The 18929-nt window shown below is 30.6% G+C and overlaps 1 protein-coding gene across 1 annotated transcript in view; it reads right to left on the minus strand.

Moving 5' to 3' along the window:
* LOC129223003 (protein turtle-like) overlaps window positions 1-4020 on the minus strand; it is a 114578-nt gene extending 110558 nt beyond the window's left edge. Inside the window, exon 1 of the mRNA XM_054857566.1 lies at window positions 3909-4020. Coding sequence (XP_054713541.1) covers window positions 3909-4020 — 112 coding nt within the window. The remainder of the gene's footprint in view (window positions 1-3908) is intronic.
* Between the last annotated feature and the right edge of the window lie 14909 nt (window positions 4021-18929).

The following is an 18929-nucleotide window of genomic DNA, read 5'->3' on the forward strand; positions in this document are numbered from 1 at the left end:
ATTTCTAAAACAGATCTTTTTTTTTTTCAATTGTAGAATTTCGAACGATTTTGTTGTTATTTGTATACATAGTGATCTTATATAAATAGCATAAACAGAATCATTTTTAGTTAAACTACTATCGCAATTTAAGTTAGTACCACCCCTTGTTTTAAGTAGTTTATTTTGATACAAATGAATTACTAAAATGTGTTTCTAAAATGCCTCCAAAAAGCAAAGTAACATTTTTTTTTTATTTTAAAGAAGTAGTAGTTTGTAATTGTAAAAAACATTACAACATCTCTGGAAACTTTATTCAAGGTAAAGGTTCAGCGACACTCTAATATGTTTTGCAAAAAGAAAAAAAAATGACATTTTAAATATAGTCCTCTTTTTACCGTATTCGAGTGTTAACATTTCTTAACCAGAATTTTAGTTTAGAGTTCAATAAAGATATTTTGCCCTGCAATTTAAAAATCTTGATGATATCGTGTAAAAAAAGAAAAAAAACTCATAATTGCATGTAACGAAAAATAGCAAGAAACTAATTCAAAAAATTTGAGGTAATAATCATGCAAAGAAAAATTAAATGAATGAGAAAAAAGTATTTTTTTTATTACTAAATCTGTTTTGAGAAAACATGATTAAATGATTATACTGGAAATCTAATTTCATTTCGGTTCTAGAGTTTCCTTCAATGCCTTAAATAAATCGGAAGATTTTTCTAATTAAATCTTCATTAGTGAGCAAACAGTTTTTAATCAGAGTTTTTAGGAACAAAAACGATCTAGTGTATTGAAACATGTTGATTTTGTAGCTGCTTTTCAGGAAAAAAAAACCCAGTGCAAACTATTCCCCAAACGTCGAGAAATTAATTATCCACTCGTTTCGAAACTTTAAATTAAAAGAGGAGAAATGTTTGAGTATGGAATTACAGTTTTAATGATTACTTTTTAAGGCCTTAAAAGTAAAAGTGAGCTTTAGTGTTTAGGAAAACGAATAATGAACATTTTAAACATTAGGAACTTTTTAATCACAAAATATCATTTTAATTACTAGAACGATACTTGAAATTTATGTTTTGTATATACAAGTAGTTTCTACACATCTGCTTCGTATAAGCTGAGTGACGAACTTCGTCTTTCCTTTTTAAAGATTCCTTTCATTGATTTAGTAATTTAAATAATTTTGTAATAATTAATTATTCCTCAAAGAATTTCTCATTAGATAGTACGTAGTTTTCAGCAAAATACGGTTCTTATCAAAATTTTTAAATCTAATTTCTTAAGGTATAATTATCAGCTAAACGTTTTATGCGGTAAGAGATAGAACAAATCAAAAAAGTGTTTTTAACAATGATACGCAACGTATAAGCAATTTCTTTTTTTTTTTTGGAAAATGAGGTTTTTTGAAGAGCAAATTCTATATCTCGTCTGGATCACATAATTAAGAATTCTACCGCTGTATGCAGAAAGTCATAAGCGTGTATCAAACACTTTTTTCATAGGGAATTTAAATATTCTCAACTCTTGGGTTACTGGCTCTGACTTCATATAGTAGTTCTTCAACGAAAATGTTTTAAGTGTTAACGAAAATGTTTCCACATACTTGGCACTAGTGCTAGGCTGACAGAACCAAATGCAATGAATGACATTTACCGCTGTTAAAAATTAGTTTCGTTACTTACGAATTCTTGAATGAGATGATAACGTATTTTCTCGCTTCATTACATACACTGGTGTGCAAAAATTAAGGACGAAGTCGAAAAATTAGCATATCAGCTGAACAAAGAGGCAGAGCGGACAGAAAGGCCAATCAGGAGATTAAGTAAGGTGATGTACGGTAGCACATGCGCAGATATGCAGGCAGACGTAATGGAGGAGTGTGAGTAGTATAAAGCATGTTGTCGGTGTAAGATCAGTATTTCTGGCAAAGAAATTGCACGCCGTATAGCAGTTAAAATCACACCGAGTTCCTGCCTCAGCGAGAAATGGCGAATAATCAATCTGTTAGACGACATCTGGATGCTTTTACCCGAGGTCGAATCATTGAGAAGTTGGAGGAAGGCCGTAGTGTGACAAGTGTGGCTGCAGAGTTCGGAATTGATCACAGCATCGTTTCACGACTTTGGAGACAATTTCAAACTACAGGAACAGCTATCCGGGGGTTCAGTAGTGGTCGTCCACAAGGAACCACACCCGCAGATGGCCGGTATATTGTCTTACAGGTCAGAAGTAACAGGTGGCAGACAGCGGGAGAAATCGCTAGACACACGACACAGGCGACTGGACGACCGATATCGCGTTTTACCGTGGCCAGAAGACTGCACGGTGGTGGTCTGTGTGCACGACGCACTATACGGTGTGTACCTCTAACGCTTGCCCATCGGAGAATGCGTTCTCTGTGGTGTCGGGAACACCGGAATTGGAGAGACAATGAATGGGGTCGAGTACTTTTTACAGATGAGAGCAGATTCAGTCTGCGATTCTCAACGCATACTCATCTGGAGAGAGCGGGGAAGCCGCAATCATCCCTCGAACATCATTGAAAGGGACAGGTATGGAGGTCGCGGTGTTCTCATTTGGGGAGGCATCATGCTTGGTAGTCGTACAGACCTTCACATCTTCGACGCTGGTTCAGTCAACGGGACCCGTTATTATAACGAAATTCTTCTTCCATATGTGCGTCTTTTTAGAGGCGCAATGAGTCCGCAGTTCCTTTTCATGGACGACAATGCACCATGTCATCGCACAGTAGCTGCCGAACAGCTCTTAGAGAGTAAGGATATTGAACGTATGGATTGGCCGGCACGATCTCCGGATCTCAATCCCATCGAGCATGTATGGGATTTTCTAGGCAGACGCTTGGCAGCTCATACCTTACCACCAGTAACGATTCGGGAGCTTCGATTGGCGCTGCAAGACAAATGGGCAGCAATGCCTCAACAACTCATTGACACCCTCATTCTCAGCATGGACAGACGCTGTGAAACCTGCCTGGCTGTCGGGGGAGATCCTATCCCCTACTAAAGACCGCATCTTTCTTGCTGGACACCCATCACAGGGATGTTTCGGCCTTCAGTCGCAGTGCGCTCCATGCTACTTTTTCAATAAAGCTTCTTTTTATCCCTTTGATTTCTCTTTTAGTAAGTGTTGCTTACATTACACATGTCCTTACGTATTGGGGATCTTCGGTATTAAATGTGTTGATTTGGAAAGCTTTTGAACAAAGTTATATTGAAAAAACCGTATCGTCCTTAATTTTTGCGCACCAGTGTAGTTTTACATTCGTTTGAATATCAGACATTGTTTTAGTGAACCACAAGAAACATTGCTCTTCAAGTATTTTTTTTTTTCTTAGGTAATGAATTTGCTTTATATCTCTAAAACTAAATTTGAAAAAAAAAAGAAAGAAAGAAACCCGGAAATATTAGGTTGTTTTATATATGTTATAAAAATGTGTACTGATTGTTTTTTTAGTTTAAGTTTGAGGGTGCATGAATCTAATACAATAGGTATAATGTACATATGGATGACAATGTAAATTATAAATATATACATATTTACATGCATGCGAAGAAAATACTTAGAACGATAATCATAGCCTATTGTTTATACACAGACGTTGTTACACAGCATTGAATGAGCTCATCATGCCTTGTAAAAGTGTATTTTCATCGGTAGTTATGGCTCTCAACGCAATTATCTAAGATTGCTAAGCAGCGCGTTTTACCATTTAATTTTATAACGGGTTCATTCATAAAATCATTGTAGTATCTCACTTCGTTGTTTTGAGGTCAATGAATCCTTGATTGCGAGCAGCTTTCGTACAAGCTTCCATCAAAAAATCATCAAAAACTGGTCATCTTGAAAGAGCATGAAAACATTTCTGACCATTTCAAAGACTATCGACAGAAGAGTTGCTCGTACCACAACCACGTCCTTCCTTGGGATAAATCAATACTTCAGTTCCATTACGCATCCAAGCGAAACCAAGTGATGAATTTGCTTCTTGTAAAAATGACAGGAAATTTGCACGCATGCTTCCGTACTAGCTTTTATGAATTCCATAATACAAAAATTAAACGAAATACTCTCAAAAATTAAGTGACCAATATAAACGCATTTTTAAGTTTAGAAAGAACAAAACTAATAAATAAATAAATGAGTTGAATAAATACAGTAAATAATAAAATGTAAAACAATATTTTTTTCCCTTGAATATTGGCTTTTTTTTAAACGAACAAGAAGCATAACTTGGTATTAACTAGGCAATTTTTCAGTGCGCGATGAAAAATTTCATGCAAATTACGTCATGTCAGTACATGCACAACAAGAATTTATATTTTTTTTCATCCAGTCTTTTCGTTCACCAAATGGTTTTGTTTATCCACTCCTAACTGAATGGTTTTGTTTAAAACACCAAAATTAAAAAAATAAAAAGGAAGATGTAAATTTAAAACCAACACGAAAGAAGTACACAAATACGCGTCTCAAATTAGGGTTTTCCAAAGCGACAATTACGGAAGAAAACATGAAGTTGTTGATTAAACAAACCTAACAGTCCTAAAAAACGAAACAGTCGTATTTTTACGCTAAAAAATAAATGAGAATCACAAAAATGTGTTTATGTTCTTACTAAGCATCTTGAGACGATTTTCCACCTAAATTCCCTATGAGCCAAGTCTAGTAAAATGCAAATGAATCGTCATTGTTTCCTTAACGACCATATCTGTTTCAATAGTTGTAGATCATTAGATTGTAATTTACAACTACAAGAAAAGAAAACTTTTCTTAATCATCCAAACTGTTTCATCTCTTATTTAAATAAGATGAAGACATTACCACTGACACGATAAATCGTGGCTGCATAGCACTGACAGCGATGATTATACCATGAAGCAAGAAAACGGTCCAGTATTAGAAGTTGCGCTTATTTTATATTTATGATATTACTTTCCGGCACATTTATGAGACTTAATTTTCTTTGTAATGATATTTATCCATTAATGTGTCAAATTTCTCAATTTGTTTTTTGTCTTCGTTAATTAAGAGACACAAGATGCGATGTTGAGTCTTTAACACAATGAAAAATGACGTCATTATCTCGTAATATGATACTTAAATCTAATCAAACATTTATTTAAAAATTCAAATAAATGTTTTGTTTAGTTTTGAACTGTATTGCTAAATCTTTTTATGCTGTTGAGCAACATTACGCATTGTAAAAACGAAATTTCAATTGTAAGAAGACTTTTCATTTAAACTGTAGTTTTGCTGTTTATTTAAATCAGTGGTTATTATTATTATTTTTGTAATTTTAATTGTTGTTATTGCTATTGTTACAACTATTTTTATTGTTATTGTTATTAGCATTATTGTCATTATTATCATCGGTGTTGTTCGTTGTTATCATCATTACTTTCATATCGAATTGTACAAACATATTGATAACTCCCAGTAGCTTACAATTAGTTGCATCAATAAATTGTAGCTTAATCGAAATTAATAGTATTGGAGACTGGGGTTTGTTGTGACAAAGGCAAGTTGTGCCATCGACCCTCCTGACTGTGCCGATAGGTTTGAACGCCTGTCGCGTCATGGGATTGAGTAGGTTGATTGTTTCAGCGTGCTGTGCATGTTTGGAAGTACAGCGTTCGGCTGTTTTCAAGATAAAAGTATTTATCTCGTTTTCTACAGCAAAAGTAATTTTTGTGGCTTACTATGAACTTGTCATTGCTATTAAGGATACTGAGGTATGAAAGCGTTTCCAACATTATTTAAATATTTCGAGCTGTTATTCTATGCATATCATTTGTTGATCAGAACTATGTTTCAGAAACTGATGAATAAAGCTCCAAATGGCGTAACGCAGGGCTAGTTGAACAGGAGGCATGTTGTGGCAACACATGTCACAACATGCCCCGGCGCGTTTTCCGTCAGAGATGAGAGCGTTGATGACCAAAATTTAAATTATGATGATAAATATGAAGCTGTTAACAAATTAAGCACTTCAGCAGTATATTTAGTCAATAATAGTACGACTGAAGTGAGAAATCTCATTGAAATAGATGATTCTATGACAGTTAACATTAACAATGTATAAGCACTAAGTCTTACAAAAATAAGACAGTCATCTAAAGCACGAACCGAAAGTGCAAGCAGTTACGAGCCCCGCTCGTATTTGTTTAAAATATGCGAGCGGAGCAAAAAGCAAGAGAACGCAGGAAACAAATTGAAGAAGAAAAAGTGAAATGGAAAATATATGAACATGTCAAAATGTGCTTGAAAATGTACATCAACGTTATTGAAAAATTGAGGAAGTAAGATTCGGATAGCTCTGAAAATGAAACAAAACGCTGATGTCAAATATACCAAAAAATAAACCTTATTTTATTTGTACTTATTGCAAATTAGATACTGAAGCAAACTATGATAATGATTTAAAAATATAATAAAATGACAAACAAAGTTAGGTCTGTTGAAAAATTTACGTATACATTGTGTCGAGTCAAAGCCAAAAAGTTAGTATTGATAAACGTTTTACTTCTTTCCTGATTAGCATTTTTTTATGTGGATCTATAAAAAGAGTTCACAAGCGTTAATATTTTAGCGATTTCAATTTCATTTTGTTTACAGAAATATTAAAAAAAATAAGTTATTAATTAAAACAATTAAACAATTTCATGATTTAAAAATCTTGAAATTGCTTTTATCCAGCTACAAGCGTTATAAAGGAATAACTTTATCAATCTTAATTTAAAACATTTTATTTAATTGTATTTAATACATAATTTGCGCATGTTATAACCTTATTTTTACACGTGTCACAGTTAAGTGTCACAATGTGCCTCAAGCATGTCACTACTAGCTCCATTACCGGGCTAGTATAGACACATGTAGAGGTTATGCAAAATTCATTTTATGTAATGAAAAATGTTAATGTTAACAGTAGTTTTTTTTAAAAATATATTACCCAAGATTTACTACATTGATAAATGTTTCACTTCAGTTTAAATCTTACGGTAATATAAGAATGCCGAAAATGTCACTATTAGCCCCGGTCTACCCTAATAATAATTTGAACTATTGCTTTGAAAATAAAGTTGTAATTAAAGTTAGAAACTATTAATGAATTCTTACCTAATTTTTTTCTTTTCAAAAACACATCGATGTTTCCATAGTTAAATTTATAATTGCAAAAAAAAAAAAAAAAAAAGAAAAATTAATTTGAATTTTGACGTCTTGAATTCAAATTATGTTTTTCGCACTCACAAGTGTGTGTATGTAGGCGTGTGTGTTTGTGTGTAGGGGTATGTGTGTGTAGGCATGAGTGTTTGTGTCTGTGTGCTGGCATAAGTGTGTGGGTAGTTGTGTGTATGAATGTGTGTGGGGGATGGGTATGTGTATGTGTGTGTAGGCATATGTGACTGTGTGCAGGTATGAATGTGTGGGTAGTTGTGTGTATGTATGTGTCGGTATCTGTATGTATGCGTGTGTATATGTGTTTGTATGTGTTTGTGTATGTGTGTGTAGGTGTATGTGTTTGTGTGTGTATGTGCGTGTGTGTAGTTGTGTATGTATGCGCGTGTGTGTAGTACATGGATGCAACCTGGAGACGGCTTTTGCTATAGGAGCAGCATCGTGAGGAGCCGGTCTACGGTGATGGGGCGGAGGGTGGCGGTGGGAAAATAAAATGATAGGACGCCAAAAACAGTCAAATGAAAGCAATAAGCAATCGTGATTGCTCAAAAAAACTCATTAGTTTTTAGTAAATAATTTATGAAGCTCATGTAATATTTTATATTTATTTTTAATGGGAACAGCATAAACGAAAACTTTTCTTCCATTTGTCTTTGAGGAAATGACGTGGTGTCTAAATGCATTGGTATAATTGCATTTTTTTAATGAAAGAAAAATAAGAATCTGCTGAATATAGTTAGTTGGTCACTAAGTAAAACACGAAAACAATACCCTTTTTTTGAGGTTAAAAAAACAATTTCAGTGTCATTTACTTTTATGCTTTCAAGTTTTGTCTTTGTTTTGAATTGGTAGTTTACGTAATAAATATATTACCAAAAATGATTCGGTATAAGTACAAAAAAGTGCAATATTGCCGAAAGTCCTCGCCAAATGGAACTATGCTTAGTTTTCTTTAAAAGTTATTATTTTTCATACCATTCACGACTTTTGTTAAGTTAGTTAAGTAGTTGTTTTAACTTGAAGTTAAAACAACTACTGATTTTCTAGAAATAGAAGTGTTAGAGTCCCATTGTTGATAGAGCTTCTTTTGATCTGTAGACAGTCTGAAGTTTCTAATACGAAAAAAGTAAATTAAATCGAGCAAAAACACGTGAGATCAACTTCCATGAGCTCTATTCAAATTAATTCTTCCTCTAAATAATTTTCGGTATTGATACCGTACACAAAAGTGAATTAAAGAAATATTTTATCGGTTTTTTTTCCAAATTTTTTCTTACTAACAATTCATATTTATACCGGTAAAAAAATAAAAAGTATTATAACTTCTTATGTAAAAGTAGAGAGACTCTTATGTGTCAAAGTTAAAAAACAATTTTGTTGCCGCACATGTTACAAAAAAGACACTGAGTATAATTTAATGATATGATACTCTACGCAACTCGAAATAAAATGGAACTCTGAAAAGATATTTTAGAGCGAAGGATTGTATGATAACATCTTCGGAAAGAAAAAAAAAAGAGTCAGCTCCATATTTTCCAAAACATTACCTAGAGAATGACTCAATGATTACTTCTGACTTGAATGGAGTAAAACGCCGATTGTTGTTTGTGCAGATGCTCACTAGATTGGAATAAAAGGGGAAAAGACTAAAAATTCATTTTCTCGGTGAGAAAGAAATGTAAACAATAGGAAAATAAAGTGTTATCGAAACTTTAAAAAAACAACGGCGAAGTCGATGTTAAATTTCCCTTTGATTTGTTTTCAGGTACATCCATATTTTCTGCTTACGGTCTCAACTTGATTTATAAGGTTTTTACAAATAGTCATCTCAATTACATATTGTGTTAAAAACAAGTAAAATTAATTATATTTACAATACGTTTGAATAAAACTGCATCATACAATTAGATTTCGAAGAATGTGTGCTCAATATTTTTCAGCTATTACTTTGAAGTAAACTATTGTTCTTCTGCAATTCTCAGAACGTATTGTATAATGAATTTATATTGACAAGAAAAATTATTGTGTTATAATTTTCTCGTATAATGAAATTTTGCGTTACTTTTTTCATAAAATCTTGAGTACTCTTAGGCAATCAAGCTTGTAAACCTACTTTTAAACAGCGATTTTTTAATTGGAAATATCGAAATATGGTAAGTGGAATAATGGCACACGCTTATATCATTTAAAAGAAAGACTATAGCTTTGCTATTGCACAAAGTAGTGAAACATTATTTAAAACTGCATTGTAATAGCAAATGCATGTACAAGTATCACAACATATTGTAAATAAATATTTAAAACAAGACAAGATAATTTTTAAACGTCATAACTTTTTTTTAAGTGGTCACTCCTCCGTCTCTACACTTTGTCTAGGATCATTTTTTCCCGTTTCTGTTTTTCCATTTGTGGGACCTTTTTTTGGTTGACCGTTATTGATTATTTTTCAAGCTTTTTATCGAGTGTTAGCCTATCTCTTGCTTTATATGCTCTTATTATGTGCTCATTATTTATCTCTTCCTTGCGTATAAATATCGTAATGTGGTACTCCTTATATTCACAGATTCCATGTTGTTGATACGCTCATTTACAGCTTCTCCGTTGTTGTTTTCGGGATTAGCAAAAATTTTTGCTAAAAAATCCTGAAAACTGGTTTTCCTTTTCAGATCTTGTGTTACAAGTATGCATTTACTTTTAAAAAATAGAGAAATGAAAAAAAATATCATTCCTTTTTTTTTTTCAAATAAATCAAAGGTTGGAAAAAGGTCATCTTGAAATTTAGCGCGGATATAAACTCAAAAGAATTCCTACAAAACCTAATAGACTCTACAATTGCAGGTTATTTATTTTTCATTGAGAGAATAATACATGAAGGATTTTTTTTTTCTGTTGTGACAATGTGTTCGCAGCAGAGCTATTTTATTTGCTTCATTTATTAATTGCTGGATTTTCCAACTTTAACAACATATCATTCCATTTTTTTCAGATACTCTAACTGGAATGACTTTCTGAATCCACTAAGCCAGGGGCCGGCAAATAATTTTAGTTGCCGTTCAGAAACTTTTGGAGATTTTTGATCAATGGGAAATAATCTTCATGGTGTATACGAACTATTAAAATTTAAATGAATCACCCAATTAGTACTAAAACAAAAGTTAAAACGGCTAAAGGTAATATTGCCAACATAAAAATATTTTTTAAAGATTTATTTGTTTAATTTGAAGTTTAAACATGTATGGCGATTTAATTGTTGACTGTTACTCTAAGCATTCGTTTAAAAAAAACTGAACTTGTTTTTACTTATCAAGTGATTTTTTTTTCTAAAAAACGTTTTCGCAACTAGGAATTGTAGTAACAAAAAAAAATATATATTTTTAAATGTTTTTTGTTTTGCTCTTTTTGAACTGCTTTGCTTTAAGTGGATTATCCTATAGGTCTAGAAGTTAGTTTTAAATATCGTTTCAAATATTTTCTCTTTTTTTATTCACAGAAAATAGTACAAGAAATGATCAGTAGGAACAGTTTAAAATTTAATTATATAGCTTTCAGTCATCACCTAATTTCCTATGACATTTTACCCTAAAATACTAGTTACCCATGCTGTAAGAATTGTTCCCTATTGTAATATTATGTAGAACATACTATTAAAAAGAATTTACTAAGACTTTTTCTTTAATGTAAAAGGAAAACTTTTATTTAAACCGGACAAGAAATGAAATGAAAATTCATTTCACACACACAAATGAATTTTATAAAATCTTAATTACAATAAGAACTTCTCCCTAAAACATTTTGATTAAATAAAAGTAAGTTTTTTTTTAATTATCTTAAAAATCGTATCGCAATGCGGAACAAAATGCCAAACATTCTTGTCCGAAAAAGTAAACCTTCCGAATTAATATCAACAGTCCCTTTAAAATTCCCCCATTAAGATAAGGGAAACGCATTCAAAAATCCCTGTTCAAAAAAGAATGACATCTGCTCACTAGAACCATCTACCGAATACGCAAAAAAAAGAAGAAAAAGAAGGAAAAAAAATGTTACTTTTATTTCATTAAAAAAAATAACAGAAGAAAAAGTTTTGAATTTTAGATGGACTTTAAAACTTCAGAATGTGTGCTGAAAATAATTATTAAAAAGTTAATTGTTTATAATTCGAAAAGAGGACAGAAGACAAAATTAAAATAATTTAATTTTTTCACAGCAATATAAAATAGCTCCGATAGTAATAGACTAAAAAATTGTGAAACACCGACTGGTATATTGCACTTAGTAAAGCCATTAAACAATGAAACCAATGGCAGTTGTTACAAAAATAAAAATGTATGTTTCTAACTCTATTCGAAGCCTTCAAAGCTCAAATAAACATCAAAGATGAGCAAAAGCTCAATAAACCGTATAATTAAGGAGGTTAGATCGTTCTACTGATATATTATCCATTCTCCATATCTAATACGTAATACAAAAACTCAAAAAATACGCATCTCCAAACAAAATTTTGAAGAAGAAAATGGTGAACAAGCGAAATAGCGGCACAGACATATTTTCCGAAACATTACCGATCAAATGGTTCAATGATCACTTCCGACTCAGAAACAGTGAAGCACCGACAACTGTTTGTGCATCTGACCATCGAAATGGAAGAAGGGAAATAAAGGGGAAAAACCTCCTTTTCTTCCTTCAAAGGCGAACATATACATTTCCAAATTGAAAAGAAAATCGACCCTTTTCGGAAAACTTGCGTTTTTATTGCCATCCCACATCAAGCCCAACGCTGAAAATTTTATTTTTCTGCTGTTCCTTTCATAGTATATTTATTTTGGCCACCTGGTGTGTGAATGTTTGTTTACTATCTTTTTATGAGAAAATATATAACGTTCACTTTTTCTGTGCTGTAAAAATAAACTACATTTTGCTTTCGCCCGAATAGCGAAGTTGGTACGGCAGCATAAATTGCAATAAAAGTATATTTCATTGAAATTTCTTGAGCATAGAAGAAGTGTAAAAAATTGTTTTCCATCAAATTATCAAAGATAAATAGTACCATGCATACAATAATGTTTTGTTTAAACTTTGAATTAAGTTCTTTTTTACTACTGTACTGAAGGTAAAAGATTTGTACCTTCTACAATACTTTCTCCTGTGTGCTATCAAAGTAATGCATGTTATCGTAATAGTGTTTAGTTCCATTATTGTCTACCACTACAATAGTAAAACAATTGTTTTTCTTTTACGTTAAAATACGTTTAATTCACAAGGGACGTGGAAATGACTTATGAAAATTAAATAAATATATATATGTATATATGTATATTCATAAACAAGTGAGGTTTGTGATATGATATCAAATATTTACCGAAATGAATACCAAAATAGCGAACTTCGCATTTTGTGTGATATTCCTTTTTTTTGTAATAAAAAAGCACAAAAAATAAAGTTTATTTTTTTTCCAGAGGTGAAATTGAAGAAACATGTTAGTTTTATGAAAGAGCTTCAGCTGGTTGGAAATATTTTGAGAAATTTAAAATGCATAAATATTGATTTTTTGAAACAGCCGCATTATTTACTTTTTCCTTATTAGTACTTACTAAGATACAATCAATGTTATGGTAGATAGCTGAATAAAATTTTCAGTTACTTTCCGCTGTTTTAGAATTTTTCCTTAAGTTATAACCCCATTGACTCATTATATAAGGCTGTTAGTGTTACCATTTAAAGATTATTATAGAGTTTGCTTTAAAAAACACCGATTTGCCACGAAACAATTTTCTAATAAGGTATAATCAACTATCTGAGATCGAACTGGAAAACTACTACGTTTCGTACCATGAAAATGTAATATATTTATCGCATAATATTTAACCGATAGTCCAATGAGCTTGCATTACTATATAATACTGTTTTTTGAACCGTACAACTCCTTAAATAACAATAACTATTATTTCTTTATTTATTCAACACAGTTCTCCCTATAAAATAAGATAAGAACTATCAAAATCTGTAAATGGTGATAACATATATTAATTTTATACGAAGCAACTACATTTGTTCTTTGTAGTTATTTTATACCGCTATTTTAATCAAATCAAATGAAAAAAAAACCTTACGCGAAACTTTGCGGATAAAACTATCAAGCCGAAAGCGGGACTAGAAGAATTAAATATATTCTTGAAATATAAGGCATACTTCTTGATTGAATATCTAACTAAAAATAACATGTAAATCCCCACATCCACGAACTCTATTGTTTAAAAAAATAAATCCATGTATCCATAACGAGAGGAAAAATTAGTCTCCGCAAGATTGTCTGATCATGTAACAATAATGTAAAGTAAGAATCTAGTTTCGTGCTTAACTAAACCGCAATAAAAAAAAAAAAAAAAAAAAAAAAAAAAAAAACACCAGCTGAAGTAAAAGTGATGAAAACCCATTTAAACATCGATTTGCTATGCCCCATACGAAAAAAGAACTCAGGAAACTACAATGTGATTACAAACGTAGCTTCCGAGCCTGACCAAAAGCGAAAAAAAAAAATATCTCATAAAGCGAGAAAACTGAGAAAGCAAAAAAAAAAGAAGACAGGAGTGGGAAATTTGACGCGTGTTACATTTCCATTGGGTCAAGTCTGCGCACATAAAATTATCATCACGAAATCCTGGGTGTAACAGCTCGCCTTAAAATAGTTCTCTGATTCTGTAAAGAAAATATAAAAAGCACAAAAACTCAGGCTTTTCTTTTTTACATCGTTCCAGGAAGAAATTTTGGTATACGTGCTAGGTGATTAGCGTTGAAGAAATTTTATTACACGGAGAGCTTTTTATTTTACGGCAGTAATGTACTTTTTCCCGGTTCACTAAGGAGTTTATCCTAAATAATTATTATTGCGTATTAATTTAAAGCATTCTAATGGCTTTGTACAATAAAACAAGATCAGTAAGAAAGTTTGGTAAAATATATTTAAAAATACAAAAATGTACTTTTTAAGAGAAATTGATGGTTTTTTAACACTGGAAAACATAAAAAAATAAACAAACTACAAACGCTTTAATTTAAAGCACATTGTAATTGTTTTGTTTTTTCACAATATGTAATGAAATATGATCAGTTAAAGATATATATATATATATATATATATATATATATATATATATATATATATATATATATATATATATATATATATATATATATATATATATATATATATATATATATATATATATATATATATATATATATATATATATATATATATATATATATATTTATGTATATATATATATATATATATATATAAAACAAGAGATACAATTTAAGACAAATTTAAAATAGAAATTCAAAGAAATTGAAAAATCAACGACATTAAAAAAAACTGAAAGAATAAATACAAAAGTGTACCGTAATGACAGCGCGAAGCTGCTAGAAACAAAACCAGTACAAACATATTCACACAAACAGTCAAAATACAAATGAAAAAGCAAATGAAAAAAGCGAGAACATCAAAATGGAAAATGAAAAAGGTGAACCCAGGACCAACACTTTCTCAAGGGGTTTTTCCCCTTGAGAAAGTGTTGGTCCTGGGTTCACCTTTTTCATTTTCCATTTTGATGTTTTCGCTTTTTTCATTTGCTTTTTCATTTGTATATTGACTGTTTGTGTGAATATATATATATATATATATATATATATATATATATATATATATATATATATATATATATATATATATATATATATATATATATATATATATATATATATATATATATACCGAAAAAAGTTTGTAAAATATATTTACAAGCAGAAAAATATACTTTTAACAGTAATTAATATCATTTCAACCGTTTAAAAAAAAAAAAATCAAAAACCTTACATTGCATCACAAAAGTATAGTTATTATTTATTTGTATTTTAATTAAATTTAATAAGTGTACAGCTTTTGGCTGTAAAATAAGTGAGTAAAAAATCACCACATACCATTTAACAAAGATAATTCATTTTATTGCAAAGTTATTTTAAACGGTATTTGTAACACCGAAAAGTCATATTATATTTACAAGAGAAGAAGAAATCCATCTGAAGAGCATGAAAAATCAATTAATGATAAATTTAGTCCAGTTAAGTCTTAAAAAGCAATTTCCTTAATGCCAAAAATTTTGCAATACTTGCATACCGGCTGATGTACTAGAAGCGAGAAAATTTAATACAAAAACATAACGCATATTGATTTATTTCAAAATGTATAAATTATAAGCATTTTAAACCGTAATCTAAAGACCATACACCACATTCTTATTTTCAATTTTCGAAAGAGCCTAAAAAATATCTTTATAAGAGATAAATAACAAAAAAAAAAGTTTCTGAATGTTAATATCGTATCTTTTTTTGCCTTTAAAAAAAGTATAAAACGATAAGATAGTTACTTTTTCTTCCTTCATATATAGCTAATTACAAAGCACTGTTAATTAAAATTTTAAATTAGTTTCTACTTTCTTTTTTAGATAAGCGTCAATAAATAACCAGTGAAATGTGACTAGGGTTACAGTTGGCACACCATGTGCACCAGCTCCCACAGTATGTTTACTTTGATTGAAGAAAATAAAAATAAAAGAAAAACATTACGCTCTTAAATCTACTTTAATTTTTTCTACGAAATAACCTTTTACAAAGAATTATATACGTATGGGTCACTCTCCAGAAAACGTAACTTTTGAACGCAAATTTATTTCAGGTTCGAAACTTTTTGTTTTCTTTTTTCTCGTTCTTACATAAAAGTGTTACCTACTAGAAGTAATTATAAACAATGACAAAGTTAAGTTCCAATTATTTTACTCATAAATAGTAAAAATAATAATAATAAAAAAATGCTTTGTTCATAAAAATAAAAAATAAATAAATAAAGCACTTTTAATATTTAAAAGTCAAGACCAATTTAGTATCAAAGTAGCATGTTAATTGTGCAAACAATAAGCTATTTTAATGATTAGTGGGAACATAATATAAGCTCTCTTAATTAAAGTACGGGGTAATTAGAAATTTCAAATGCAAGCTAAAAATCAGTATTTAGTAAATTTGAGGATATACTGGCAATTTATAATTTTGGTAGAATGCCTGTTATTGATGTATTTCTCCTCCATCATTTATTTTCACCTCAGAAATAATGACATTGATAAGGTCTGTCACTGAGGGGTTTTTATATTAATATAGGCCAAATAGATACATTTTTCAGGGATTTTTTTTCTTCGTTGCGACAATCTGCACATGTTAAGCATAGGAAAACATGTTCACTTCTTTTTTTACATTAATTTACATTCTTGAAATTCAAGTACACGGAGGTGAGAAGGCAGAATAACCATACTAAGTTTTTGAAGTAAAATCTATCCTTTTGTTTTTCGACAAACATCTCAAAACTTCAACTATGACTGAAAATAAACAAAGGGGCTCTGTTTGTAGCATATGAAATAAAATTTGATGTCATTACTGCCACGTACTAATGAGAAATGACATTTTGTGTTTAGTTAATGGAGGTGATAATTTATTGTGTGACTTGACTTCTTTTCCTACTAAAACGAACTAAAACACAATCTTAAAAAATTAAATATACTTAAATGATTAGTATTTGAGACACTTGTAAAAGGAATAATCAATAAATAAGTATATAATATGAATTAAACAAGTTATTAAGCAACATAAACAATCACACAAGGTGTGTGACATGCTACGGAGGTAAGAATTCAATAAATAATTCCAAAAATATACTAAAATAAAAATTACTATTAAAAATTTGTTGGCAGGTTTAAATAGATATATTTTCGATGAAATTAAAAATCATTGCTAAACAGAAAAGTTACACTTTTGGAAGAATGACCTATAGGGGAAACCCGACTAAAGTGGATACCCCGGGCAAAGCGAATTTTGCCTATAACTCCCAAATAATTAGTTGGCCGGTAGCCGCGTTGTCATAGCCACGGTCGCCTGTTGCCGCTCCGTGTGCGGCAAACACGTCGGGACAAGTTCGCCTAAGACAACGCCAGTGAGCGAACAAAGTATGTTTTGGAGAAAAAAATATTAGTTTACAGAAGTTAGTGTTTCCTTTATAACTTTTATGCTATTTGGACAAGTTCTTTGTTATGAGTAGGATTTGATGTACGATTATGTAGCTTTCAACTATCCGTAGATGACGAGTTTAGATGCTCTGGTTTTCTAGTAATTTTTAGTAAAATCAAAAATGTACCTGAAGGGCAAACGGATTGGGCAAAGTGAATACCATATTCACTTTGTCCGGTCATGACACGTCACTTCATTCGAACCTGAAAGTCCTTCAATATTAAGATCTGAAGACAATGCTACTATTGAAGACCTTCCTTATACTTCCATGGAATCTGAAACAACAGAATAAGTCCGAGGCAATGATGTTCCCGCCGCTTCACTCAATCCTGAAAGTTCTACAAACTACTACAGTCCTTCCGTTTTACTACCTATTCCTCATCCTGTAAAACCAATAACAACACGTAAATAAAAACTACATAGATCTACACTCCAGGCAAGTACTCCAGTAAAGGACAATCAAAGACAAAAATTTGAAAAATCAAAAAAGACTTTCATGAAGTAACTAGATGATGTTTCGACTATACCTTATCAGAAGACTATTAAAAACACTACCAAAAAGACTAATCAAAAATCTCTTCTAAAAAACATAGGACTGCATAAGATAATAAGAAGAAGGAAGTAAAGAAATTTGATGATGTAAGTTGCATTTTCTGTGATGAAATGTTCATTGAAGAAGCTGTTCAGCCAATAGAAAACAGGATACAATGTCATATTTGTACAGAGTGGTGTCATAAAGAGTGAATGGTAATGATTTTGTTTGTGATAACTGTAATGATTAGTATTGTAGCAGAAAAATGTTTTTTTTTTTTTTTAATATGCTCCTAAATTTTGGATGTTGACTTTTTAAAAAAAAATCTTTGCTTGTTACAATAATTACTGCAATAATTATTATTGTAGAAAAATGCTTTTAAATATGAGTCTTTAATTTTCGATGCTTATGTTATTCTTAAGTTCAGTTTCTTTGTTTGTAATACAACAACAATTATCACTGCAGTAAAAAAAAGTTTTTAAATGTGTTCCTTTTATTTTTTACGTTTATTTTTTTTGAAGTTTAATTTCTTTGTTTGCAATAACTACAATAATTAGCATTGTAGCAAAAAATGTTTTCTGGATATGTTCCTTTAATTTTCGATGGTTATTTTATTTTTAATGTTTAGTTTCATGACAAATAATGTTGTTGTTCGTTTTGCCCTAGTAACGAATCCACTTTACCCGGGGTGTTGGGCAAGTGGATATTCATGCCATTGTTGAAAACTGGCCTTATATCTAATAGTGTAATAAATATTAAGGACAACTGCTATTGCATTACGCAAGTGCATTAAATGAAGACTGATTATAAACATTTGTTTCAATTTCTAAAGTCATAACTAAACGACGGTAATCAAGAAAAGCTTAAGGTATTCACGTTACCCGGGTTTCCCCTATATATATATATATATATATATATATATATATATATATATATATATATATATATATATATATATATATATATATATATATATATATATATATATATATATATATATTGTTTGTGTGTGTGTGTGTAATAAACGCATCAAATATGCAGTACCTTTTGTTTTGTCCTCCTATAACTGGGAAAATAAGGACAAAAGTAGTAAATTTAGCAAATAAGAT

Source organism: Uloborus diversus, chromosome 5 (assembly GCF_026930045.1).
Source record: "Uloborus diversus isolate 005 chromosome 5, Udiv.v.3.1, whole genome shotgun sequence".
Taxonomy (NCBI): domain Eukaryota; kingdom Metazoa; phylum Arthropoda; class Arachnida; order Araneae; family Uloboridae; genus Uloborus; species Uloborus diversus.